The sequence below is a fragment of the Harpia harpyja genome, chromosome 13, assembly GCF_026419915.1.
Source record: "Harpia harpyja isolate bHarHar1 chromosome 13, bHarHar1 primary haplotype, whole genome shotgun sequence".
NCBI classification, from domain to species: Eukaryota; Metazoa; Chordata; class Aves; order Accipitriformes; family Accipitridae; genus Harpia; species Harpia harpyja.
In genome coordinates, this window is record NC_068952.1 from 22,823,755 (window position 1) to 22,849,909 (window position 26,155).

The 26,155-nt window shown below is 35.6% G+C and overlaps 1 protein-coding gene across 1 annotated transcript in view; it reads left to right on the forward strand.

The window, feature by feature from the left end:
- The window catches only part of KIF6 (kinesin family member 6), a 192,307-nt gene that overhangs the window by 81,617 nt on the left and 84,535 nt on the right, over nucleotides 1-26,155 (forward strand). Inside the window, 3 exon segments of the mRNA XM_052806418.1 lie at nucleotides 8,637-8,742; nucleotides 10,226-10,364; nucleotides 12,423-12,635. Coding sequence (XP_052662378.1) covers nucleotides 8,637-8,742; nucleotides 10,226-10,364; nucleotides 12,423-12,635 — 458 coding nt within the window.

The following is a 26,155-nucleotide window of genomic DNA, read 5'->3' on the forward strand; positions in this document are numbered from 1 at the left end:
AGAAGACACTTAAGGACTTATTGCTCTTACTTCCCTGCTCTAAGACTGCACCAAATCAATGCAGCCTATTTCAGGGCCATGTTAATAAAATTATTCTTACAAATATCTACTGAGGGAATTGTACAAAGGCTTAAGTAACCAGTTCCACTATTTAGCTACATTTATTATTATTATTTCACCCAGGAGTTAACCCAGTTCTGTTAAATTAGAGGTTATGCAGTTATTTCTGGATACAGAATACAGCATTATCCTCTATATATGTCAGTTACATGTTAGGCAATTGCTGTCGTGTCCACTACCCATCAATACTGTATTACAGCTCTTCTCAGGGCAGGTTCAGGTGTGTTGTGTATACTTTATCTTCTTTGCCATGCCATTAGCAACAATGCCTGGAAATACCTTCCCTTTTTTCTCCTGTCATCCATAGCATTATTGATAAAATTTGCTGCTTAGAATTATCATGATCTTCCCATACAGATGCACACTTGAAGCTAACTTATGTGGTTAGCTCTTACTAGATATAATGGCAATTCTGCTTCACCTATCATGCATTTTTAGAAAAATAGATTCATGAAATATGTGGACATGTGGAGTTACTTTTTTTTAATAACATCAACATCATTATTAAACTTAAAGATATAAAGAAAAAATTTGATATGGAGTATGCTACCAATAGGAAAACTATTGCAAAAGTCAAGGTAAGCAAACTTTCTTAATTCTCCAATTATGTCAAGTGTTTCAGTAGCTTCTTTGTTTGCAGCCTATTTTTCATAAACTTGGATTTCCATTTTGCTTGTCACAGAGTTCACAGCTGACACACAAAATTAATTGTTCTTTAAGCGAACTTAATTTTGGTACATAATATACAGTGTCAGTGAGCAGGGGTTAAAAGGCAAGTTCTCCCAGAAATGAATCATGGCACATAAAGCAAGGTCAAAATGAGTCCTTCCAAATCTGTGTTTTGAGACCATGCATCCTGCATGCTACTGAGAACTCTAAACTTTAAAAACATACTCTCAGTTGGCTAGGAGTGCTTTTCTGATGCATTTCAGCTGTGTAATTTGCATCCTGGTTCATGCAAACATATGACTGATTCAGAAGTGGATTTTTTTAAAAAAGATGAAAGTCTGTTATTTAATGAATGGGTAAAACTGAAGTAGCACAGTATTCATCTAATCATTCTGGAGTTGGCTATCAGAAAAATTGCATGGAACCTAAACCAATGTGGATAGAAAGCTTTTATGATTTATGTGTGGTCTAAATGTTAAGCAGGCTTCATTAAAAAAGAATTCCTGAATGCTGGAAAGTAACAGAAGAGAAATAAATTTGGTAATGTAAAAGGTGTCTGTGAGCTGCGTGAGTACAGTGTGCGTTTTTATAGGTTTTTTGCAAATAATGTAAAGGGAAATGCTAGACCAAGAATTTGGGACTGATTCACATTCACTAACCAGAGAACACTATTAGTTTAACACATTTCCATCCCAACTGTTTATGACTGTTTTACTATGACTTGTCTTCCCAGCATCGGCATAAGAAGAGACTTGTGCTTGACACAGCTTTTGTTTTCAGAGTTGGGTGTCATGATTCAAACTCACCTGGATCAGCACTGTAGTACCTTTTTTCATGTACTATGTTAATATGTATAAGACCACTATCAAAATGAGTTTTAAATTAATCTCCTAAATGACATGATACTGTTCCTTTGGCATTGACTTAGAAAATTATTTTTTGGCGGGGGGGGTGTGGATTTTTTATTCATGCTTTCTATTTGGTTTTTTTCTGATGAGCACTGAGAAAGAAAACCCCGTTCTTTGTTTACTGCTGTTTTTCACAGAAAATGGGTCTTTTTTTGATACTTTCGTATTCTTCCTCCTTTGGGGAATTTCTGTTGGGAAAACTATTCTTCCTGATACAGCAGGATTCTGGCAACAGGCTTCAGCACACCCTTGCTCTTATTAGTATAAGTTAGGCCTGCTGTTCTTAGGGAAGAACCTCGCAGTCCTAAAAAAGAAGAATGGAGACATATGAAAAATCCCCTTTTTAGGCTTCATCTACTGTAATAACATCAAATAATAAATATTTAATAGTCTATAACTTCCTTTACCTAACAACATACAAGGAAAAAAAGGGAACCATTTTGGATCTCCAGAAGTCAGAAGAGACATCATCTGACACTGATTTTAAATATGTTTTCCTGTCATGTGAAATTAGCTATGATTATCCATGATCCAGGTTTGATTAACACAAATTCTGCATGGAAACATTATTGAGAGCCTTAGTAAGCTAAAACTAATGAAGAATGCAGCGGCTGGCTTGCTGATGTTATTAACTACAACAAATAAAAGACTATTAGTTTAATATTTGTTTCTGCACAGAAATAGAGATTTTAGCATTTCTAAAATATACTTTTAGGGGTTTTTTTTATGTTAGTTTAGTACTTTCAGTGCAAGTATCTTGTGACTAGGTACTTCTATTACAGATTAATGTAGCCTCTTCTGATGTAATTCACCAGTATAACAAAAACCCCTCAAATTTAAATAACCTAGATCGGCCATCTGACATTAAAAGAGTACCAAATCCTGAAATAAAGATACATGCTGCATATTTCCACTGAAGCAATTAAGTGTGACTTGTAAGCAATTCAGTAATTTTCAATTCTGTGTTTGTAGCTAACCCCATATAAACAGTTTCCATCATTGCTTTTTCCCATCAAGCTGAGTGCACTTTGACTTTCTAAGCTAATCAGTGAGAAGACTGGGGGCTAAGTACTTTTTATAAAGGTCTCTCCAGTGAGAAATAGAATTCCTGGGGTTGATCTTCAGACGGTAGTATAGAGACCATCTCTTTATTCAGGTTTCTGCTCCAGTAAGAAAGAGGTTATCTGTTACTAGGCATTTTGTTATTTCATTACTAGGTCTTTGGGTTGATTATCTTTAATTTTAATTTTAGCTGGAGGATTATTCTTTTTGGTACTGATGCATGTCTTACAAAGGGCTTGTAATAAGCTCATTTTTTACATTGATAATAAAGAAATAGAACACCAAAACAGGAACTTATTTCTGCTGCAGTCCATCTCTCATATAAGAACAATAAAGTCCAGCACTGCTGTAGTGCTAGTCTTTATAAATAAAAAGTCAAGAAAGAAAAAAAAAATCTCATACTGCAAGCAACAGTGTTCATAAATACTATGGAAGGGGGGGGTTGTATGTTTCTTGATTGGTTTATTTTTTTCTCCTAGATCCTATCTGTTTTTCATTAGTAAGCTTTAACAAAATTGTGTTGGGCTTTTTTCCTCCCCTCTAGTTTATGAGTTACCTTGGCACCCTCAGCCATGTCTTAGAACCTATGTACATGAATGTCTTTGATTTTTCTAAATTATTTTCCCTTTGAGTTTTGGCAGTAGGTATAGTGGGGAAATTAATGTTCAGCCTGGGATGTTTTGGGAGAAGAAAAGCTCAGTCACAAACTTAGAAATTTTTCAAATATGTTATGTATTCTGTGCCAAGCATGCTCATTCCTTTTGCAAGTTCATTTTCAAAACTCCCTTCTTTGGGCAGCTTTATTTCCTAATTTCTATTTTGAGAGGGCATGCAAATATTAACCATTATCCTTGGCATAATAGCAGAAGCTGGTCATCAGTAAGTACAAGGATTGATTGCTCGGGTCTTTTTTGAAAAGAAACTGTAGTTATCAACTTTTCCAGGAAATAGAACGTACTAACTATCTAAGAGAACTCTAGGTATATGGTGTCAGGGCTGAGTGTCCTGGTTTCAGCTGGGATAGAGTTAACTGTCTTCCTAGTAGCTGGTACAGTGCTATGTTTTGAGTTCAGTATGCGAAGAATGTTGATAACACTGATGTTTTCAGTTGTTGCTCAGTAGTGTTTAGACTAAAGTCAAGGATTTTTCAGCTTCTCATGCCCAGCCAGCGAGAAAGCTGGAGGGGCACAAGAAGTTGGCACAGGACACAGCCAGGGCAGCTGACCCAAACTGGCCAACGGTGTATTCCATACCATGGGACGTCCCATCTAGTATAGGAACGGGGAAGTGGGGGCAGGGAATCGCCGCTCGGGGGACTAGCTGGGTGTCAGTCGGCGGGTGGTGAGCAATTGCACTGCACATCATTTGTACATTCCAATCCTTTCATTATTACTGTTGTCATTTTATTAGTGTTATCATTATCATTATTAGTTTCTTCTTTTCTGTTCTATTAAACTGTTCTTATCTCAACCCAGGGGTTTTGCTTCTTTTCCCGATTTTCTCCGCCATCCCACTGGGTGGGGGGGAGTGAGTGAGCGGCTGCGTGGTGTTTAGTTGCTGGCTGGGGTTAAACCACGACACTGAGCCACAACAACTGACCAAAACCACTTTGTTTCCTATGCTTTTATAGTTATTCTACTATGACAGAGGTGAAAAAAGTCCTTAAGAAAAAGGACATTGTTATTTTACCTCATGATTTCATATACCATTTGCTCTGCCACATGTGCATGCCTCTGAGTAGGTAACTAAAGCACGATTTGCTAGGGAGTTCCTGGATTTCTTGTTCCCTGTGGGTTTCTTGTTCCTCTTGAACATCTAGGCCCAACTTGGTTCAGTGCTGGGCTGTTTTATGTGTTTTTCTGGTTTGATTCTTGCTGATGTATATTCTTGCAGCAGTCTTTGGTTGGAGGAAAACTGTTTAATATGCATTCCTCTGGTAGAGAACTAAGGATCAGAGATTAGGTGACTATCTCAGAAGATATTAATATTGCTAAGGAGAAAGATATTATCCACTTCTTGAAGGTAATTGAACGAAAACCAAAAGCCATTTTGGCTCTCCTTTACTTATAAAAAGGGTTTTCTCACTCTGCGTTTTTTAATAAGAAGATGACTACAGCCTGCATGTGATGTTTTGACTAGAAAGAATGTGTCAGAGTTATGACTCTAGATGCCCTATATGAATTTCTTAAATCTTTTACTGCCCCATTTTATATAATTCTGTGCTCTAGTTTTCATATATTCCATATATTTAATTTTATTTTTATAGATTATAGAGATAAATATAATAAACTGTTTGAGTCAGGAACAGGATATTCATCTTGTAGAATTATATTGTCCTTTGTTTCCGAGTCACCTAGCAAGCAGATCTACCTTGTCTAATATATGTTAGGAAAAAGAAAATGTACGGTCAGTATTCCTTTTTTTCTCTTTATTCTCTGTCTTTTTTTTCCCCTCTTCCTGTTATTCTTTATTCTTTCCTTGATTTATTCTGTGAACATCTCTGGAAATGAATTGAAGTAGCATTGTTTTTTTTTTCATTTGTAAACTGCAAATCTTGCTGGTGTATAAATTCATAGGAGAATGTTTTAAGTGTTTTCACAATCCTTGAGCTGATAAATCACTTGGACAAAAAAAAAGGTTCAATTAACTAAGATCTGTTCATTAAGAAGAAAAACTTCAAGTTGCATCTGTATCACATTGTCAGTTTATTTTTTACCTTTGTTTAATACTTCAGTATACTGGAAGAACTCCCAGAATATCCAGAGTGTTGTCAGACTGTGTGTTTATTTTAGAGAGAGTTCTGGTAATTTTTACATGGAAACCTAAAAAAATGTGAGGGATGTGGTGATTTCTGTTGCTGGTATTCATGGGGATTTTCATTGTTGCTTTTCTTTTTTTTTTCTTCTGTTTTTGTCCATAGTGTTTAGACTAGGTTGGTCTGTTCTTGTTCTAATTCTTAAAGGTGAAATTTTAAAAATGTATCTAAAAATACACTGAAGATTCTGCTGTTTTCTAGAATTGGCAAAGAGGCTGAATTGGTTTATAACTTCTGATTTACATTCTGCTGTTTCAGACTTGACTCAGTCTTCTGGTGCTTAAATCTATTTTGGCTTCTATGTAGTCCTTGGGACACAAAAAATGAATTGGGCCATTGTATTCTTTTGAGAATGCCAAACACATTAAAGGTAATGTAAGACAGAGGAAATAGCAGCTCATATCTATAACTACAGCTTGTCTAATTTGTTACTCTTGACAAATAAACCTTGACTCGACTGGCAAATAATAATAATTTTCAAAATAGAGTATTTACAAGAATTATATATTCTTATTCTTTCTCTTGAAATACTTTAACTTTCTGTAGTGTTATTCTGGTAATGGTAATGGTGCAAGTTAGTGTAATTTTTTTAATTGATTCCCATAGCCTAAATCTGTGGTAATCTGAGTATGGGTAAATCCCTGGCAAACAGGTAATCTTAGTAAGGTTAAAATATCTCCCTTCTAATTTCTAGTTCAGGATTAAAGGCCCATTTTTATAGATGACTTCATATAGTCAGTCTAGACAGTCTAGTTATAAAAAATATTTTTTACTTGTTTTCTCTTACTCACTGTAATCAATAAGGTGCTTAAGATAGTGACAAATACTAACTTTATCTGTGTCTGTCGCATTCTCATTAGTAGTATAAATGCATCTCTCTTCCCAGTGCTTACACAAATGCCTACCTTCATGTATGAAGGATTAATTCTCCTGTTCATTGTGCTTAGTGTGTCTGCAGAGAGTATGAATAACCTCTTGTACTACTGTTCTGCCTCTGTTCTGTTGGACTCTTCATGAAGAAAAAATCATGTAGCAATAAGTAAAATTTTGGTCTCTTTTACCCAGTAATTTTTGTAGTCTCTTAACTTGAGAAGCAAGTCAATGCCAGTAATGCTTCTGTAACTAATATTTCTCTTTAAATATTCTCTCCTTTAAGCCCTCCACAAATGCAGCTCACATTGGCTTCAGGGAGTGTTCTATAAATTCAGAAGATATGAATTTTGCACATATGATGAATGGTATAGACAACAGATTTGTCTCTTGTTCTTTAAATGAAATAATGAAAATGGGAAGGTATAGTTTATCTGAAACTAACTGAGGGTTACTCTCTTCTTCTCTTTTAAAAAATTATCCTGTTTTGAGAATTGACACTTTGCCATAGTGAACTCTGGAGGAGAGAAATAACCAAACCTATCTGTTATGTTTTCCAATTTTCAGTCCAGTTTTACGGCTCCTGATTTTCAGGTATTTATCTCCTGAAAATGATTTTTTTTTTTTTCTGTTTGTTGTGCATCTCATTGTTCTACCCTCCAGCAGGGAATTGTTACTACAGTATAGAATGTGAGGAATCTCAGTAAGAGAATTCTTCAAAAGCAGGGCAACATCCCAGCCACTTGCTTTAGATATTGTGATATTTTAATGCCTAAAATTTTGGTATTTGGTTACAGCAAAGTGATTCAGATAGTCAAATGGCAACAAGATTCCCAGTCCTGTAACTGAAAAGGATAAATGACTATTAAGTAACATTCAGAAGGCTTGTGTATTAAATGAGGAGCTGAACAAAAGTAGTCCAAAATAAACACTAGGCACTGAGATGGTTCTGAACTCCTGCCCTTCTCTGGCAGTGGGGCACTTGATGCAGGTACCTTAGATACCTTGGCTTAGTCAGGTTCAGAACCTAAGTTCATCTTCTGAGGATAATAACCTAAATAAACATTTAAAATCATAGAATTATGCTTTACAGGGCATATGGCTTTCATTGTTGCCCACCATTTGCCTACTAAGTTAATGGTAATAGCATTTGTCAGGAACCAGGAAGCCTTCAATCTGAAACCAGTTGATGGAGTTCAAACTTGCACTTCCTATTTTCCAGAAATGTACCTTAGTTAAAGGGCTAAGGGCTAGTTTTGGTTTAGAAATCCTTTGCCCTTTATCTTGAGGATGATCTCCCATGCATCCTGGAATGCAAGACCTGGAGAGCTGGTGAGAGCATGCAAGAGGAAATCTGAGTCTATCCATATAGCTGTGACATGCAGCCCAGGAGCATGGTATATTATCACTCTGTAGGTTTCCAGTCTGAATATTTTAATTTGGTTTTGAAAAAGCAAGAGGATGCTTCTGTGACCCAGATTTTCTTATGAAGACTGAATTACCAAGATAAGCATTGCTCCTCCCTAAGGAAGATGTCAGATATTTGTTAAATAAGAACAAACTCCCTAAGGAAGATGTTGTCAGATGTTTGTTAAATAATAACAAACTGCAAGAGAATAAGATACTAACTAAATTTCATTAATCAGAAGAAGAGCAGTAGGTCTTTGGGAAATCTATAAATATCTGCATCAAAAGATAGGTTGCTTTGCTTAGTGATTGGAGCAGGTAATTTTATGTATGAAAGCTATGCTATCTGCTGACTCTTGTAATAGAAAAGGAAGTAGATTTTTCTCTTGCACAAATAACCATATATATTAAAAAATCCTATGCCCAAAGCCTCTAAAAATCTAGTCTTCTGGGAGGGCAGGCTTTAGATCTTTTCAATTATGAGATGGTATAAGAACAGAAGGTTATAAAATAAATGAGAAAATCTACTTCTTAGATGCTTTTAGTTCTGGAACTATTCCTTAGCATGTGCAAGTATGTTCTGATACAGAGTGTAGAATCTCCAGTATCAAATCCAGGTTTTAGTATGAGGAACAGAAGTACATTGCAATTGCACGGACCTTGAAGGAAAATAGCCTACTAATAACAGTCAGCTTGGTAAATCCTGTATTGTATTTGACACATTACAGAGTTGTCTGCTTCTTTGTGATTATTTTTTTTTCCTTAAAAATGCTATGTATTTTCAGGTTGGATGAGTTACTTGAAACATTTCTTGAAGATAATGATCCTGATAGCACTCTGGATGTTGGTGCTGACATGCGCAAGATCAAGTATTGCTTCATTCATGTGAAGGTATTTCTTTTAAACATAGATGGAAGTGCAGCTGGCACTGAAAATAACTTGAAGACATTCACGGTTGAAAAGTGTCAAAAGAAATGCAATACAGTTGAGAGGCATTGCAAAGGGGTAAAACATTGAACTGTGAAGAGCATGGAGGACTGATAGACAAGTGAAACTTAGTTGGAAAAATTCAGCAGCATTTTGTGGAAACTCCACTATTGTGGTTTAACCCCAGCCAACAACCAAGCACCATACAGCTGCTCGCTCACTCCCCTCACAGTGGGATGGGGGAGAGAATCGGAAGAGTAAAAGTCAGAAAACTTGTGGGTTGAGATAAAGACAGTTTAATAAGAAAAACAAAAGCCGTGCATGCAAGCAAATCAAAACAAGGAATTCATTCACTACTTCCCATCAGCAGGCAGGTGTTCAGCCATCTCCAGGAAAGCAGGGCTCCATCACATGTAATGGTTACTTGGGAGGACAAATGGCATCACTCCAAACATGTCCCCCGCCTCCTTCTTCTTCCCCCAGGTTTCTATGCTGAGCATGACATCATATGGTCTGGAATATCCCTTTGGTCAGTTGGGGTCAGCTGTCCCAGCTGTGTCCCCTCCCAACTCCTTGTGCATCCCCAGCCTACTCGTTGGTGGGGTGGGTTGAGAAGCAGAAAAGGCCTTGACTCTGTGTAAGCACTGCTCAGCAGTAATGAAAACATCTCTGCACTATCAACACTGTTTCCAGCACAATTCCAAAACATAGCCCCATACTAGCTACTGTGAAGAAAATTAACTCTATCCCAGCCAAAACCAGCATGGCCACTAAGGATCTTGGCATGCAGTAAATTGTAAGAGAGCATTGGAAGTTATTGGAATCAACACAGACAAGTTATTTGTGTATGGATAGATGTAGCCATCTGTATTCCCAGCACTACGGAGGCTTTATTTTGGACAAGCTATGTTGAAAGAGATAAAAATAAAGAGTAAAAACACCATATCCATGAATCTGTTACACCAACTCTTCTGTTGGTGTTGTAAGCCTTTCTAAATCATTGAGCAAACATGATACACTTAAACTAGGAAGAACAGGTGAAATTAATAGGGAAAGCAATAGAAGATAATATATACTTTTCTGTATTTTGGGATATAGTTTTCCAATATAACAATGTATACATTCCTGATCTTAATTTATTGTCTTTAAATAATTAGGTTTTAGTTATATCGTTAATACTGAAAGCTCTGTGGTACTAGAGAACACTGGAACCTATGTGAAGAAAGAGTAAAGTAAATTGTACATGTGGTAGTAAAGATCCACACATAGAACTTGTCCCATACTTGACACAATGCATATAACTTGACAGTCAACTGGTGGCATGATTTTGTTCTGTCGAGTTTAGAAAGGCCTTAGCTTTTCTACCATAGCTACACAGTCTCAGAGTAGAATAAATACATAGCTGGAGGTAAAGTTAAAAGTGTGCTTTTTTTCTTTCTTCTAATAGCAACTAATGAATCATTCCAAGATTTCTGATAAAAAGCTGCTCTCACAATACATCCCTGAAGAAAAAGAGACTAACAAAGAAACAGGAGAAGAATTGAAAAAACTGAAAGAACTTCTGCAGCAAAGAGACAATGAAATCAGTATCCTTTGTGAGGAAAAAAATAATATTTGGGTTTGAGCTGATCTGGCTACAATGGGTTTTGTGTGTGTGAGATAGGCATTAGCTGTATGGAAGGAAATTCTCTCTACTGACCCCACTGTATTAAAGCAATTACTCAGTTCCTACTTTTATGTGGCTGGACTTCTGCTTTGCACCTGCTTCTACTTCAGTTGTGACCCAAACCAAAATCCTGGATCCAGGTACCACTTAGCTTTAGAACGGTCCAGCCAAGATCCAAATACTGTGGATCAGGCCACACCTAAAACATTCTTCTCAAGAAAATTAAACTATTTTTTAGACTAGGAAACTCCGATACTATATAAAGACCAATTTATTACCTTAAAAAGAATAGAATTTCCTGTATTATTTTTAGCCAAATGAAGTACTACTTTGGGGACTATTGGGCTATTTGCCTTTAGAATAAATATAAAAATTGTACATTTTACATGCAACTCTAAAATTTAAATTAAAGCTAAAGCTTTTTGCATGTAAAAATACTAAACTGCTTAGATGTGATTTGTCCATTTCACTGCCTCACAGGAAACACACAAGTAGCTGCACTGTTGCATGATGCGTGGGAATTGTTTTTAGCAGGTTGACAGAACTGTGGGCAGACCACAGCATCACTCTGTCCCTCACGTTGTGGCTACTTGGTGGGTAAAATTTGAAGATGGCAGAGAACTGAAAAAATGGTTTTGTTTTTGAGTTTATAGGTAACAGATTCTTTTACGGTTATTAGTAAAAAGCAAACCCACTTGCATTCTTTGTGTTCAAGAATTCCAGATCAATTTTATGTCAAATGAGAATGCCATTTTACATCAGGGTGTAGCATGCTACCAGTCGGAATTGAGGTGGCAGGAAAGCTTCTCTATTTCTGCTCTGTGACAGAAGATAAGATGTTCATTTTCCAAGGTGCACTTTCAAATAAATTTAGTTATAACACTGACTTATCATTCCTTTTAAAAAATTCTTCAATTTTCATGTCAATTTTAAGGTCTGGATTGCCAGAAACATTTCTTCCTGAAATAAATTATTTCATTAGTATGAGATTGATAATGAAAAAAAGCAAAACATCTCTATCAAATGCACTTGTGCTTGATAGATATACAGCTTTGTTTGCAGAAGTACTAGGAAGAAACTTGTGTAAATCCATGTTAGAGTTATATAGGAATAATATAAGAATTAAGACTTTGTACACAACACTGATTCACAGAGTCTGCAGCTGCTAAGTGACTGTACATCATCATTAGAAAATAAATAAACTATGAGGTCCTTCCTGCCTATGGTATCTGGGATCTATCATAACAATTGAATTGTAAAGTGTTTTATTATTACTACCTAGTCCAGTTAATAATATTCCTCAAAGACTACTTAGATTTTCTGCTGTTCATTTAGAAGATTAATTAAGATTAAAATGAATAGCGTATTAAAAAACATATCATGGACTCCTGTGGTTCTGGCTGAGTGCACATAGGATTTTCATTGTAAGCCCTCTATAAGCTGTTAGACACAATGTATTTACACCAAATATAGTTCTAGTAAATGCATAGTGTTATTGGAATAAATTTCCTAAAGACCTTTTCTGCATTTTAATAAAAATTCTTATTGTGAAAAGCTTAAAGATGCACTTGCCAGGCTACTTGTAAGTTAAGGGGTTTTTTTCTTTTGCTTGGAAATTTTGTTTATTACAGAATTTAAAGAATAAAAAAGGGAGTGTCACACAATGGCAATAAGATATTAGAGTTTTCATTCCTGTTTGTCTGTAAATGCTTTTAACAGGGGTTGATTGAATGGGATCAACAATTGTGGTCAATGTGTGAGGTTGTCACTGTTTAGTAAAAATGAATCTGCTCTTTGGAAAAACTAAGGTGGATGAATATAATTACAAAGAATATGCCAAAATCCAAATTCACATTCATGTATAGGCTTCAATAATGTGCATTGTTCCACTTGGAAAAAAAAGACTTAGGGATGAACAAAGATGATTGTTTCTTTATAAAAAAGAGGTCCTTAATGATTTCCTTAATGTACCTTGCAGATATTCTGGTAAATATGCTAAAAAAAGAAAAAAAGAAAGCGCAAGATGCTCTTTTCCAGCTTAATGCTGCCTCTGCTTGTTCTACAGTCTTGGAGAAGTCTCCTTCTATAAACTTGGAAGAAAGTCAGAGCCCGTCTAACTGTTTTAGTCTGAAAGAGGCAAAAGATTTCAGCTCTTCAGTTCACAGACTACCTTTTCTTTCCAGAAAAACAGGTTAGTGTAATTAATTAAGTAAACAGTTATTAGATTATTACAATATGGTTTACAGCATATCCTTCAAATGTGTACCAGAAAAAGAAAGTGTTATTTTCAAAATCAGCTGTATTGTGCTAATTCTGTATCCACAAATGCAGGGATTTAAATTTATAGCCCTCTCAAGGTGCTGAAGGCTTTTATAAACTGATGTGAATACTCTGTTGAACAGTCCTACAAAACCAGAATATAAATTCAGTTGCAGGCCCTTGAATCTTTGATTAAATTCTCTGAAAAGGATATTTTTAGCATAATGCATTAAAAAATGCTAGGAAATAATATTTTTCCGCTGGAAGTTTTGAAAATACTGGCTTTTAACAAAAAAGATATCTAAACCAGAACTGCAGATATTGAGAGAATTTTTGTGCAGGCATTATTATATCCTTATACACCAATGAACACAAATTTTTTTTCTTTTTTTTTTTAATATTCCAGCCTAGGAGAGAAATCTTACATTCAAATAAAATGAAATTTCATTTATTATGCTTCTAGCTCTGATATCACAATGTAAACACAAAATTTTTTGTGATTATGTGCAAGAATTTTTTTTTATATTATACACTTTAGATATCTGTGTTTTATTTAGCATTTTTAATAAACCATAGTGGTTATTTCTATTGTTAAAAAAATTAATGTGATTAAGTAAAATGAGAACTTAGTTCCAGAAATGACAAATAGCTCCATTTTTCTGCATGTGGGCAGCTTTGGTGAAATGGTACCTTTCTGGAGCAAGACCTTAGTAAGTGTGAACAAAGTCAAAATTCTTATGTATTTAAAAAAGATATATTTTAATTGTTCCTCAAGTGGTTTAATAATTCACATCACTTGCAAACAAGTTAGAGCTGAGTTCATAAATAATGCATTCATTTAGGATAGCTAACACACTCAACACCATTTTACCATGTGCCGTGCCTTTGTCAGCAGATGAGTACTATTTGTCCGTAAGCAACTTAAAGGTTTTTATCTCTTATGGTAAAGCCAGTGTATTGTTATTCATACTTTATTCTAATTGAGCTGTTTTTTAAAATTTAATAGGTGAGCATATCAAATACTGTTCATTGAAAAAAGAATTATTTGGGACAGATGGTTGGCACAGGGAGTCTGTCACAATGATGAAATATTGTCTTTGGTTAATCAATAAGTAAAAGTAAATGTAATTGATTCCCATCCTGTTCAGATAATAAGTGTTAAATGGACATCAGTCTGGGATGAGAAGGTAGTTTTGAGATAAGACTTTTTATGTGATTGAATTGCCCATTATATGGTTTTCTCATCCTGAAAGTAGCTGGAAACGTACTCCCTTCTTTCCAGTCCTCTTTTCAATCAGTTTTGAGTCAGGTTCTGTTACTCTGTATCATTCCACATGGACATGAAAACTGCAAAGTCCTCAATAACTAAGATGCTAAGTGTGAACATGAAAGTCTTCCCTTACGTTCACTTACAGTTTATTTATTTTTAAGCTTTCCAGTTATATTGCTTGAGGGCTACAGATAAATGAAAAGTTATTTTTTGACTATTTTAGGTGGCTGTGTATGTCTGCATTCCTTTAGAGCAGCCTGACATTCTGCTACAAGCCTAGTCCAGTAATGTTGGCAGCATTTGGACTTACAATCTTTTGTAATGTATAGCTGTTATAATGATAATGCCTTAAAACGTAGTTTCCTAAAACGCTTGTGTTATTGTGCTCAGGGAATACTTAGAATGGCAAACATTAAAAAAAATGGTAGAAACACTGTTAATAATACGACATATACAGCCTTGCCAGTACGCCTTAAACCCAACCTCAGGATACCAATTGTCTCTGCAAGAATATAACTGAGTGTCCAGGCTCTTTCGTGCCTTCGTGTTTCTAAAAATGACAGTATTTTCTACTTAATATATAGATAACTTTATTTTTCTCTTTCTTTTGTTTTATTTCTTAAAGTTCTGAAAGGAACAAGCTTCAATATTTATCTTCATACTGTAACTAACATTTATCTTAAAAAGCTCTTGTAGACTGGAGATTATATATTTTTCAAATCAGCTTGTAGGGTTTTCACAATTTGATTCTCTGTGGTACCAAGAGACGAATTTAAGAAAAATTCACTGTATAACACTTCTAAACATATGCAGACAGTTCATCAGAAAATGCTGAAAAAGGTCTCACTGTGTACTTATACATAGTACACATAAAGCCACCATATCAGATGTAAAGTCTTGCTACAGGAGAATTTTAATGAAACTTAAATAAATTTTTTAGAAGTATTAGAGCTTTTCTGTAGTCTTTAAAATTACATTTGAGATTTAAAAATTTTATTTGAAATTTTAATATATAAAATACCAGAATAGATAATGACCCAAAATTTAGGAAAAATAAAACAAGTATTTAAGAACATGCAGTAATAGTTAGAATAGAATCATAGAATCACAGAATGGTTTGGGTTGGAAGGGACCTTAAAGATCATCTAGTTCCAAGCCTCCTGCCATGGACAGGGACAGCTTCCACTAGACCAGGCTGCTCAAAGCCCCATCCAACCTGGCCTTGAACACTTCCAGGGATGGGGCATCCACAGCTTCTCTGGGCAACCTGTTGCAGTGTCTCACCACCCTCACAGTAAAGAATTTTTTCCTTATATCTAATCTAAATCTATCCTCTTTCAGTTTAAAACTGTTATCCCTCATCCTATAACTACACTCCCTGTTAAAGAGTCCCTCCCCATCTTTCCTGTAGGCCCCCTTTAGGTACTGAAAGGCTGCAGTAAGGTCTCCCTGGAGCCTTCTCTTCTCAAGGCTGAACAACCCCAACTCTCTCAGCCCTTCCTCATAGGAGAGCAGCTCCAGTCCCCTGATCATTTTTGTGGCCCTCTGGACTCACTCCAGCTGGTCTATGTCTTTCTCATGTTGGGGGCCCCAGAGCTGAACACAGTACTCCAGGTGGGGTCTCACCAGAGTGAAGTAGAGGGGCAGAATCACCTCCCTCGACCTGCTGGTCATGCTTCTTTTGGTGCAGCCCAGAATGCAATCGGCTTTCTGGGCTGCAAGCGCACATTGCTGGGTCATATTCAGTTTTTCATCCACTAATACCCACAAGTCCTTCTCCTCAGGGCTGTTCTCAATCCATTCTCTGCCCAGCCTGTATTTGTGCTTGGGATTGCCCCGGCCCACATGCAGGACCTTGCACTTGGCCTTGTTGAACTTCATGGTGTTTGCACAGGCCCACCTGTCAAGCCTGTCAAGGTCCCTCTGGATGGCATCCCTTCTCCCCAGCATGTCAACCGCACCACACAACTTGGTGTCGTCAGCAAACTTGCTGAGGGTGCACTCAATCCCACTGTCCATGTTGCTGACAAAGATGTTAAACAGTGCCAGTCCCAATACTGGCACCCGAGGAATGCCACTCCTCACTGCTCTCCACTTGGACATCGAGCCATTGACAGCAACTCTTTGAGTGCGACCATCCAGCCAATTCCTTATCCACTGAGTGGTCTGTCCATCAGATCCACGTCATTCCAATTTAGAGACAAGGATGTCATGCGGGACAGTGCCAAATGCTTTGCACGAGTCCAGGTAGATGATGTGTTTGGCTCTTATCCACCAATGCTGTAACCCCATCATAGAAGGCCACCAAATTTGTCAGGCACAATTTGCCCTTAGTGAAGCCATGTTGGCTGTCACCAATCATCTCCTTATTTTCCATGTACCCTAGCATAGTTTCCAGGAGGCTCAGCTCCATGATCTTGCCAAGCACAGAGGTGAGACTGGCTGGCCTGTAGTTCCCCAGGTCTTCCCAGGGCCAGAGGGCTCAAGAAAAAAAAAAGTTCTGAGATTCAAAGTCAGTAAAAAGAAAGCCAGTACTAGGAGAAGCAGCCTATGCCACGACAAAAAAAAAAAACAAACCACAACAAACTATAAATTACAGCTGATTATCACACGAAGAAAAAGACTGTATCTGTATGAAGCATTCTGCTTCCTTTGTAGGCAAGTTACTGTTTTAAGATCCTTAGCTGCAAAGTACTATAAAACCTCAAGTGATTATTACTATTTTTCTATTTTATTATAAAGCTATGACAGTGCAAAGATATGTTGGTTCATTCCTTGGCAGCCAAATACTCTTAGCTCTGTCTTCTAATGGCTAGGATATAGCTCTCTTTCCTTTTGGACTCAGACCTGAACACATTTTTGTGCTTCAGACTTGATTAATCCCATTTGTTCTACCTAAGAATGAAGCAAAATGTCTTGAAAGAACACCATCTGTTGAAAAACATAGTGGTCAACTTACATAGCAAAATAAGTTATTTACCATTATGTAACTTTAATACTCTGATATCCACCAAATACATATTCTGACTCAAGGTTTTCCTTTTAACCTTCACATTTCTATATGGATTTGAAAAGCTTCCTCATCATGGTAAGTTTTTGACAGCCTACTGCAACAATGAAATTGTCAACTGGCTGGGGAGGCTTATGAAAGATTGGAAAAAAGTTTGATTGGGACCATTGCAAATGTATGAAATGCTCTTCTCAGGAGTTTAGGAATTACCATAAACCTCATCAGGACTCATAACTAATTCTTCTAATATTGTCTTGCACTCTTTAATTAATGTGTCTATTAAAGAAATTCCAGAAACTTATGTTGTCAACCCCAAAAGTTATAAATACTGAATCATGCACCTTAAAAGATGAGTTTAAAAACTCAAATCATTAGATTCCAGAAGAGTGACTTTTAAAAGATATGGAGGTATAAGCAATATTTACTGTTAATATTTTGGAAAAAGTCGTCTCCTGCATACTAAATTTTCAGAACTACCTGAAACCATTCCTAGAACCTGATTTGAAGGTTTTAAGGATATATTTCACTTTATCCATATAAGTAATACCACAGGATTTAAGTATGTGCTTAAATCTTTATAGAAACAGCAACTCAAACAATGCAGATTATATTGACCAGTTAGCATGGATTGTGTAAGTAAGGGGGTTTTTATAGTGGTTAATTGAAAAGGGTTAACTGTTAAGCATTGCATTTCTCTTTCCTTACATCATCTGAGCTGATTATTTATGACAATAATTAACAATATTCTTGCAAATTGTTTCAAAATCCACATAAAACATCTTCCAGTAACTGTAGACAGATTTTTGTTGCATAGTTGCGTGTTTTCTTTATTTTCTAATTGAATTGTTCAAATAAAAAGATTTGTTGGTGTCAGTAGGTTCTAGACATGCTTATGTTTTCGTTAGTAAAGAAGAGCATGCCTCATCCTAGATTATCGTGTATAACTTTTACATATTCATGACTTACATTATTTTATACTGGGTTTTATGCATTTTGTGAGGATTTTTTTAACTGAAAGGAGAGACAATCTTCAGCTCGAATTTCAGACAGGACAGCTGACAGTTAGAACTTAGATTTTGCTAGTGTCCTAATGTGGATAGATTTCTTAAACTATTTAAGGTTGCCAATTATCTTCTAAAATTGCTTAGTGTTTGAACTAGCAGTCGATTGTCACAGTTGTTATTTTGTTGAGTACTCTAAAACTTTAGTAGGATTGTGACTGTTTATTGTAGAGGAGATTGCACGAAGGAATGGGAAAGAAATTATCATAGATGTAAGCAGGAGGAAAGTTAGAAGGAATAAATGAATATACAAGAGTTGTATATCATGAACTGCATACATGTGAAAGAACCAGAACTACGACTAAGAACAGAATGCTGAAAAAATTAGAAATTTGAATCTTAAAAGTTCTGTTATCCTGGTTTCTGCAAAGGAAATAACCCTTCTTGAGCTCTGCAGTTTTTTAAACGTGATTCAGGAAGAGAATTAAGAAGTCAGTAACATAATCAGACTATCAAAAGGCGCAATGAGATCCTGCACAAAAGGCTATTGATGAAACTGAGTAGTCAGTAATTAGGCATAAAATACTGCTTAAAAAAAAAAAAATTAAAGACTATTGAATGAGAGTATAGTAAAACTCCTGCTTCATGTTTTATACCAGTCCAGTGATAAAAAATCGAGATGAATCCTACAGAAGTTTATATCATGGATTTTTACAGTGGGTGATTCACATATTCTTTAGAATTATCCAACACTGCCATGCTTTCACTCACCATACAGGATACTAAGCTAGATTGATCTTGCATCTGTTCCCTTATGGCTATGCCTATGTGTGTTTGTTCTTTATTTATCTCCTAAAACAAAGGAGAGGTTGAGAATTTGTTTGGTGATTTCTTTCTTATACCACTTCCTGTTTCTGTGTAGAATACTCTTCCATTTTGCTGCTTTCCATTCCAAGTTACTCAGTTGCTGAGGAAATCCCTTTGACTCCTACTTTTCCTATTTGTCATGCTCCTTCTGATTTTATAGGAAGAATTCACTTGATTTGCTGTCATAATAGTATTAACTAAATATAATTATGTCCTCATAACACAAAGCTTTTGATAACCTCAGAAATACATTAGCAAAAAGTAGCTATCTTTTATCAACAAATGACTAGTATAATTACATCTTTTATGCAATGCCACTTATTCTTTAGTCTTTAAATAAGAATCTCAGAAGCATTAGCAAATTCTCAGCTTTGATACTATGCTGTCTCTTGCAAACAATTGTGTGCATATGTACATGTGAAGTTTTTTGAACATAAAGTAGGAACCAGCATGTCAGCTCAAATTGACTGGATTGTTGAACCTGATCTCCTGCACTCTGCATTGGCAAGGACTAATATTTCAGGAACAGTTTGGATGATGACCTGACTTTGATTCTGTCCTGACATTTCATCACATGCTAGAAGAAAATTGGAAGTGAGGTTTCATTCTCACTCAAGCACAGTCTCATTTTTCACATATTGCAAACCTGCAAATAATATTCATAATTATAAAGTTATCCATTCCTTTCAAAATCCATCTGAACTGTATACATATGTCTTCTTGTCTATAGGGATTAAGGATTTGCTAAAGATGTGTGAAAGGGCTTGGGCCTGAGCCAGGGTCGAACTCCCAAGTGGAACCTTTAGCGTGATATTAAAGCTATTCTTCATCATTTAAACACTTTGCATACCTTACATTGTTTATGAAGATTTCAATTTACAGCATGTAGCCTATATCATATGTTAACTATTTTAACAGTTTAGTTATTTTGCAAGCTTTCTTTTTTTAATTCTGTTCTCTCAACTCTACAGTCAGCCTGTTCTAATGTGATATAAAATGGTATTTCTAGTGTCTCTAATATCTTTAATCATGTCTCTAATGTGTTTTCCATTTTCCTATCTCATTTCCTTATCCTGAAAGCAGTTAAACTAGGAAATCAGAAAGTATAGGGAAAAAATATTTAGTTTAGTTAAATAGTTGTGGGAAAGTCTAGCTAATAATTAGTTTCTTAAAAGACAAATTATTTAGTTTAGAACTTTTCATTTATTTTGCAGTTGATACATTGTGTAGCTTTAACATTTGTTTGCCCAGAAACAGGTCTTTACCATTCTGTGCTAGAAAATAGAATAATTTCATTCTGTTACTTTCATGCTAGATTTGCTGCTGCTTTTGCATTGTAAAATCTCCAGACTCTACTCACCTGTTGCCCAGTCCATCAGAAAAAGTAAATTATGCTGCTAAATTTATGAAAAGTAGGTGAATGATAGGAGTACAGGCAGCCTTGTGCAGGCAAAGTTTATTTCTCTGTATCGTAAAAAATGTATTATCTCATGGTACTGCTATCTCTGTATGGCAAAACTTATTTTTACCATTTTTTCCCATATGACCTAGGGCCATTTCTGCACTGAAAGGTATAGGTAATCATGTTTCTAGTCTATCCTATCCAGACACTGATTTAAGCAGGAGAAATGCAGCTATACTGTTTCACCGATGAGCTTGAGGTAAAAATCTGTGTTAAGAGGAAAATTTTTATCTTGAGCTCATCACAGCAGTAAAACAATTCCTGGACCAAATTTGTCTCATGGCAGGCTGACTTGGAAGGTGAATGCGTGACTTCTACAACTGTACATGTCTATATAGGCATGCCTGTGATTTTATTTTTTTTTTTTAATTCCATCCTGCATTGAATGTGTGTGCTCTTTCAGGAGAAACTGAGAGAATATAATACATCTTTGAAGGCTTGACATATCGTAGTATTTACCTTCCTGTACATTCTGTCTTTTCCCCACCTCCGGTATGCCTGCAACTCTAAATAGCAGCCCTTAATGCTAATGACTGTAATGACTGTATGAACACAAAGAGAAACAAAGCCTAACACCCCAGATTTGATTTCCAAGTAGGTCTTTGGGCATGTACCATTGTATCATATTTTCCAACTACTAATAAATACTAAGTTGTAAAGAGTTGAATTAATATTAAATGGTATTTTTTCTGAACAGGTATGTCTTTAACTGCTGGTTTAAATATCAGGGCTCATATTCAAAATAAGGTCATTGTTAAAATATTGTTGAACATGAGGTTTGATACCAGTGGAAGACCTAATAAGAACGACTGAAATTGGACATGTGGATTGTTGCTGTATTTTGTATTGTTCTTTTTTCAGTGTATATTATAGTCTGTATTACGATGTCCTCCCTGATGATTAGAGCAGAGGAATACACAAATGTAGCATTCTAGTAATGCCATAGGTTTTGCTGATGATATTGCATTACATAGCACTGAATTCTTCAGCTAAAAATTGTACCGGTTTACATGCTGACAGATTTGTTCTTCTTGGATCCCAAAGGACTTCTTTTAGGAGGGAGTGGTAGGTAGGCTGCCTGAAAGCAGTGGAAGGCTGCCTGCTGCTGACATTTTGGCAAGCCAGCTCCCATCATTGAGGAGGTTTTACGGATTGCATAAGACAGCTTTAGAGTGAACAGACCAGAATGTTTTATCTTAGTCCAATTGTCATACCATGAAAGAGGAGAACTTACTTTTCAATACCCATCTTAATCACAGAACACTCTAAATTATAAATCCATAACTACATGAATAAGAGTTAGCAAAACATTCTAACATACTCAGTAGCTGCTGTTATTTATTGCATCATAATATCTTTCATAAATCTGAAACAGACATAACACTCTGGCTATGAATTTAATTTATGTTTCAGATGAGCATTCCAGAAAATGCAAAGATAAGTTATTGACTTAATAACCTGAGCTTTACAAATGCTTCAATGATTTTATTTTTAATACAATAATTTAGTTCATCATAACATCTCTACTGCAGCTTTAGTTTTATTCATAATTCATACGTGGTAGAGAGATTGTATGTGGAGTCCAAATTCAAATGTAGAGGTACATACAGTCTTTCTCAGGAGATGGTGTCAATTATTACAAATCAGTATTTTCAGGATAAGTCAAAGTATGAATGAACCTGGCAAACCAAGAAAAAATCAGACTTCATTGTACATGTCACTGGAGTGATAAACATTTTGTTGTATTCTACTTTTATCACATTATATCACTTCTTCTGTACAGATAAGTCTTATTTTGAAATAGGTCTCAGACTGCTGCTTGCTTGTAGCATAATTCTTTCAGTGTACGAGACGTATGATACCATTTTTCCTCCTGCTGTTTTTTTTTTTTCTCCTGAAATATAAACAGTTTGGTTACCAGAAAACAGTGTGAATATTGCGACATTCAAAGAGCACAATGAATCTTATTAAGAACTTGAAATAGTTGTATATGCTGATGGGCTTGAGACGGATTATTTTGCTCTCACAAAAGATTCTATGAAGATCATATTTTGACAATTTTTAGCCATTTTCTTTATCTTTCATTGAGAAGTTGTGAGGGTTTTTGAGAGATTGTTGGAGAACTTAACCTGCTATGTATCCCATTCAGTGTTTAAGATCGCTTTTTGCTAGCTAGTATGCAAGCATGTACAAAAAAGAGCACTCCTACTGAAGGGCTGAGAAGCTGACTTTAACATGAAAGGTGAAAGATGGTTTCTATAAACAGATGGTGATTATGAAAAGCAGGAAAGTGGTGATGATAACACAACAACTGCTCAATTCTGAAAGCTAAATATTTTCATCTTGTATTAAGACTTCTCAAAATATTATCTTAGCTATTTTATATATTTATGTAATAATTTGGGGGAGAATCTTCCTTCTGTTGTTGGAAAACCCACAGAAAGCTCCCTAAAAGAAAGGATTGACTGAGGTTTTCCATCAGAATCTCTTCTATGATGTCCTTCAGTTCAGAAAAAGGCGGGTCTCAACCCTCCAGAAAAATTAAGTGCTTAGCAAACCTATATGATTCCTGGAGTCTTTTCTGTGTCGACTAATGCTTTGGAGTATCTGGGGACAGACTCCTAGCACTCTGCTCATGACAGATCTTTTGTCAACAAATATATGTACCCATCTTATTGCTATTTGGTCAGCAAAATTCTCACTGGTGCATTTAGGGCATTGCTCAGACTTACTGTTGAGCTTTCTCATTAGTCAGAAAAGAAAGTATATGCTACATTTTCTGTTACATGTCCAGGAAAAAGTATATATTCCATTTTCTCTCCAGCTGAACTTCTACCAGCTCTTAGTAAGCTGTAGTGAAAATTTCATTGTTACTGTTAAATTTTGTAACTAATATTTAAAATAAGATGTGGGGTTTTGCTAATTTCTTAAGCATTAAATGTTTTCTATAATGTTGACTGGTTATTTGCTATGATAAATTTTTCATTATTTACAAGTTTAAGGACCAAGCAGAAAGTGTCAGACTTCACTGCTTAAGATTTAGGTATTTTAAAAGCCTTCAAAATAAATTCAGCAAATATTAACAGTCAGCATATGCTTTTGAACAATTTTATGGGGCTTTACTTCTGATATGTTTAACAAAGTTATTTTCTGGTATTTCAAGTCACCATATAAAACATGTATTGCTAAGGCTCCAATTTATGTCATAAATATGAATGCATGTCTATCTTCAGCCACATGTTTTGTAGCATGTAATTGTGGGACTTTTTGGATTTGTCTTGTGCTTTTATACATTTTGGTATCTCTGACTGTCTTAAAGATCACAGTTTTATTTCCCTTTGTAACCTTGTCATATGAACAAAAAATAAAAATTAAAATTCAAAGTAGTTTCTAGAACAAAATTACTCTCTGTAAAAGCACATTGATTACAATAAATACCAAGAAGGCTGTGACTTTGTGAATTTATAGGAGACTCTACTAACTTCTGGGGTTTGTTTTTTTGGTTTGTTTGGGGTTTTTTTCAAAATCTAGTCTTCTACCTGTACTGCTTCCAAGAGGTTTATTTTGTCAGAATTCACAGTGAGTCCTCTGTGAGTTTTGCTTGAGTGAGGACTTTGAACTGAAGTCACTGAGATTAGTGAACAGTAAAAAACGAATGCATTAAGAAGTTTGAGGCTCTGTAGAAACATCTATGTAAGCAACAACAGATGACTATTCTTTGTTATGAAGAAGTATGAATACATGTTGTAAGATTTAAAGCTAAGTGGGCTCTTGCAATTGGTATTCCATGATAAAGTCCTGCATGTTAGGATTTTTGTCATCTTAACTAAGTGTTTATAAATATGAACATAGAGTTATTTTTAGGAGATGAAGCCCAGATTTTGCTTTTTGGAGCTAGGTCTCCATTTGCAACATCAAAGGCAGATTTTGTAGTTGTAAGGATTTAATGAGAGTGGGGAGTGGATCATTACAGTACTTTCATTAATTTTTCAGAGATGGTGAAACTTAATTATCTTATATATTGAAAATGCTGTTATATAAAACCACTTACTGCTTATATGACCATAAATCGCTTTTTCTTTCTCCACATTCATTTAGTTTTACAAAAGATTTCTGTTTTTTCTAAGATGTCCATCATGTCTTTCTTTCCACTTCTCAGCTGGGAATTTCTTCTGATGTGGAACGTATGTTTGGAAGCTTGTTAAAGATACTTTTGGCAGTTTTTGTCGCCTTCCTCTTGAGTCTGTTTAGATGGGGAAACTTTCCAGTATTTTTATGCTAGTTTACTGTTCTCTTATCCAGATTAGTCTGCTGAAATGTAACCTAGTGTTCTCTGGAAATTTCTACTATTTAAAATCTTTTTGGCTTCCTCATTCATTAGCCATATTTTGGCTGTCTAAAAATGCTATTGGATCCTTCAGGCTAACTCCTTAAAGATGTGTTTGGTTTTTGTGACTGAAGCTCTTTAACTCTTTATATTTTAGAGGTAAAATATGCTTCTGAAAGTTTCTGTGTACTTGACGGGTGATTGAATTCCTTTATATATCGACTGTCAGGTTTGGCTAATGCATCTGTGAAACTTCTTCCATATTGTTGTTATGAACATCAGTCCCAAGAGACTGCAGTGCCTTTTAATAGAGCCACTATATGCACATTATGTATGCATATGGATAATACAAAAGTCTAGAAGCTATTCCTATTAGCTTAATTTTTAGATATTTCTGTGCAGATACTGCTAATTCTGCTAAATAATAGAATAGTCTAGAGCTCCGTTTCACTTCTGTTTGTGTATTTAATCTAAAAAATGCCTTTTCACATCCTGTTCCTAACAGAAACAGATATTGTCTTGAGAGATTAGTCTTAGCATATTTGAATGCAAAACCAAACTAGAAATTATTGGAAATATCCCACAAACCCCTACTTTTTCCTGATATTTGCAATACATTTAACAGGTTAAGATAAGTTTTATACAAATGTTTCAGGCCAGTTTCATGTTTATTTTATTGTACAATTTTTCCATTGAAGTTGGTGGAGCTATCACTTTTTGCCTCAGTGAGAATGGGCTCTCAAGTTTCAGATGCTTTTGCTGAAAAAATCAAACATTGTACAGTTCAGTATCTCTGATACCTTGTCTTTTTGTCTCTTACAGTTTTAACTCTGATACATCTATTTAGTAACTGTGCCTTTCTTTTGTTCATTTTCAGACACAGTTGTAAGTTCAGAAACATACTTTTAAAAGAATAATGTTATGTTAGCAGGGGTTTATGTTGCACCTTTATTGACTTTTGTGTGAAAGAAAAGAGTAAACAAATTATTGGAGATGAGCTATACAATTAGACCTGAGGTGATGTTTGGTTTTCCATTATGTTATGCAGTAAATTTGGTAGCTTCTACTTCTAGGTCAGGTAAAAGATCTTACTAATTTTCATTGCAGGGCTGGTCTTACAAATCTATGGCTGAGATGCTCTGCTGTAACCATCTACCGAGCTACACTGAAAGGAGTCTTTAATCTTTTTATCCTTGAGGCAGGTAGGAGCTGGTCTAAGACTTCCATGAGTTAAGGCAAATTTGAAAGTTGGACTGATTACACAGAGTTATACAAAGAGCTGAAGTGGTTCTTTGTAAACTTGTGTGCAATCAAAGATCCTTGAGATGTAGGTAATTATGGCCACTTTCCTGCAGTAGAAGTGGTGTGGCTAAAGAAATTGTTTAACATTGGTAAGCATTTAGCAGGAATTCCAGTTCTTCAAACCACTGGTATCTGACTCTGATACAGTGAATGGTGGGAGCTAGTCATGACAAAGTTCTAAACTGTCTACTTTTGTATTGCATTACAGTGCCT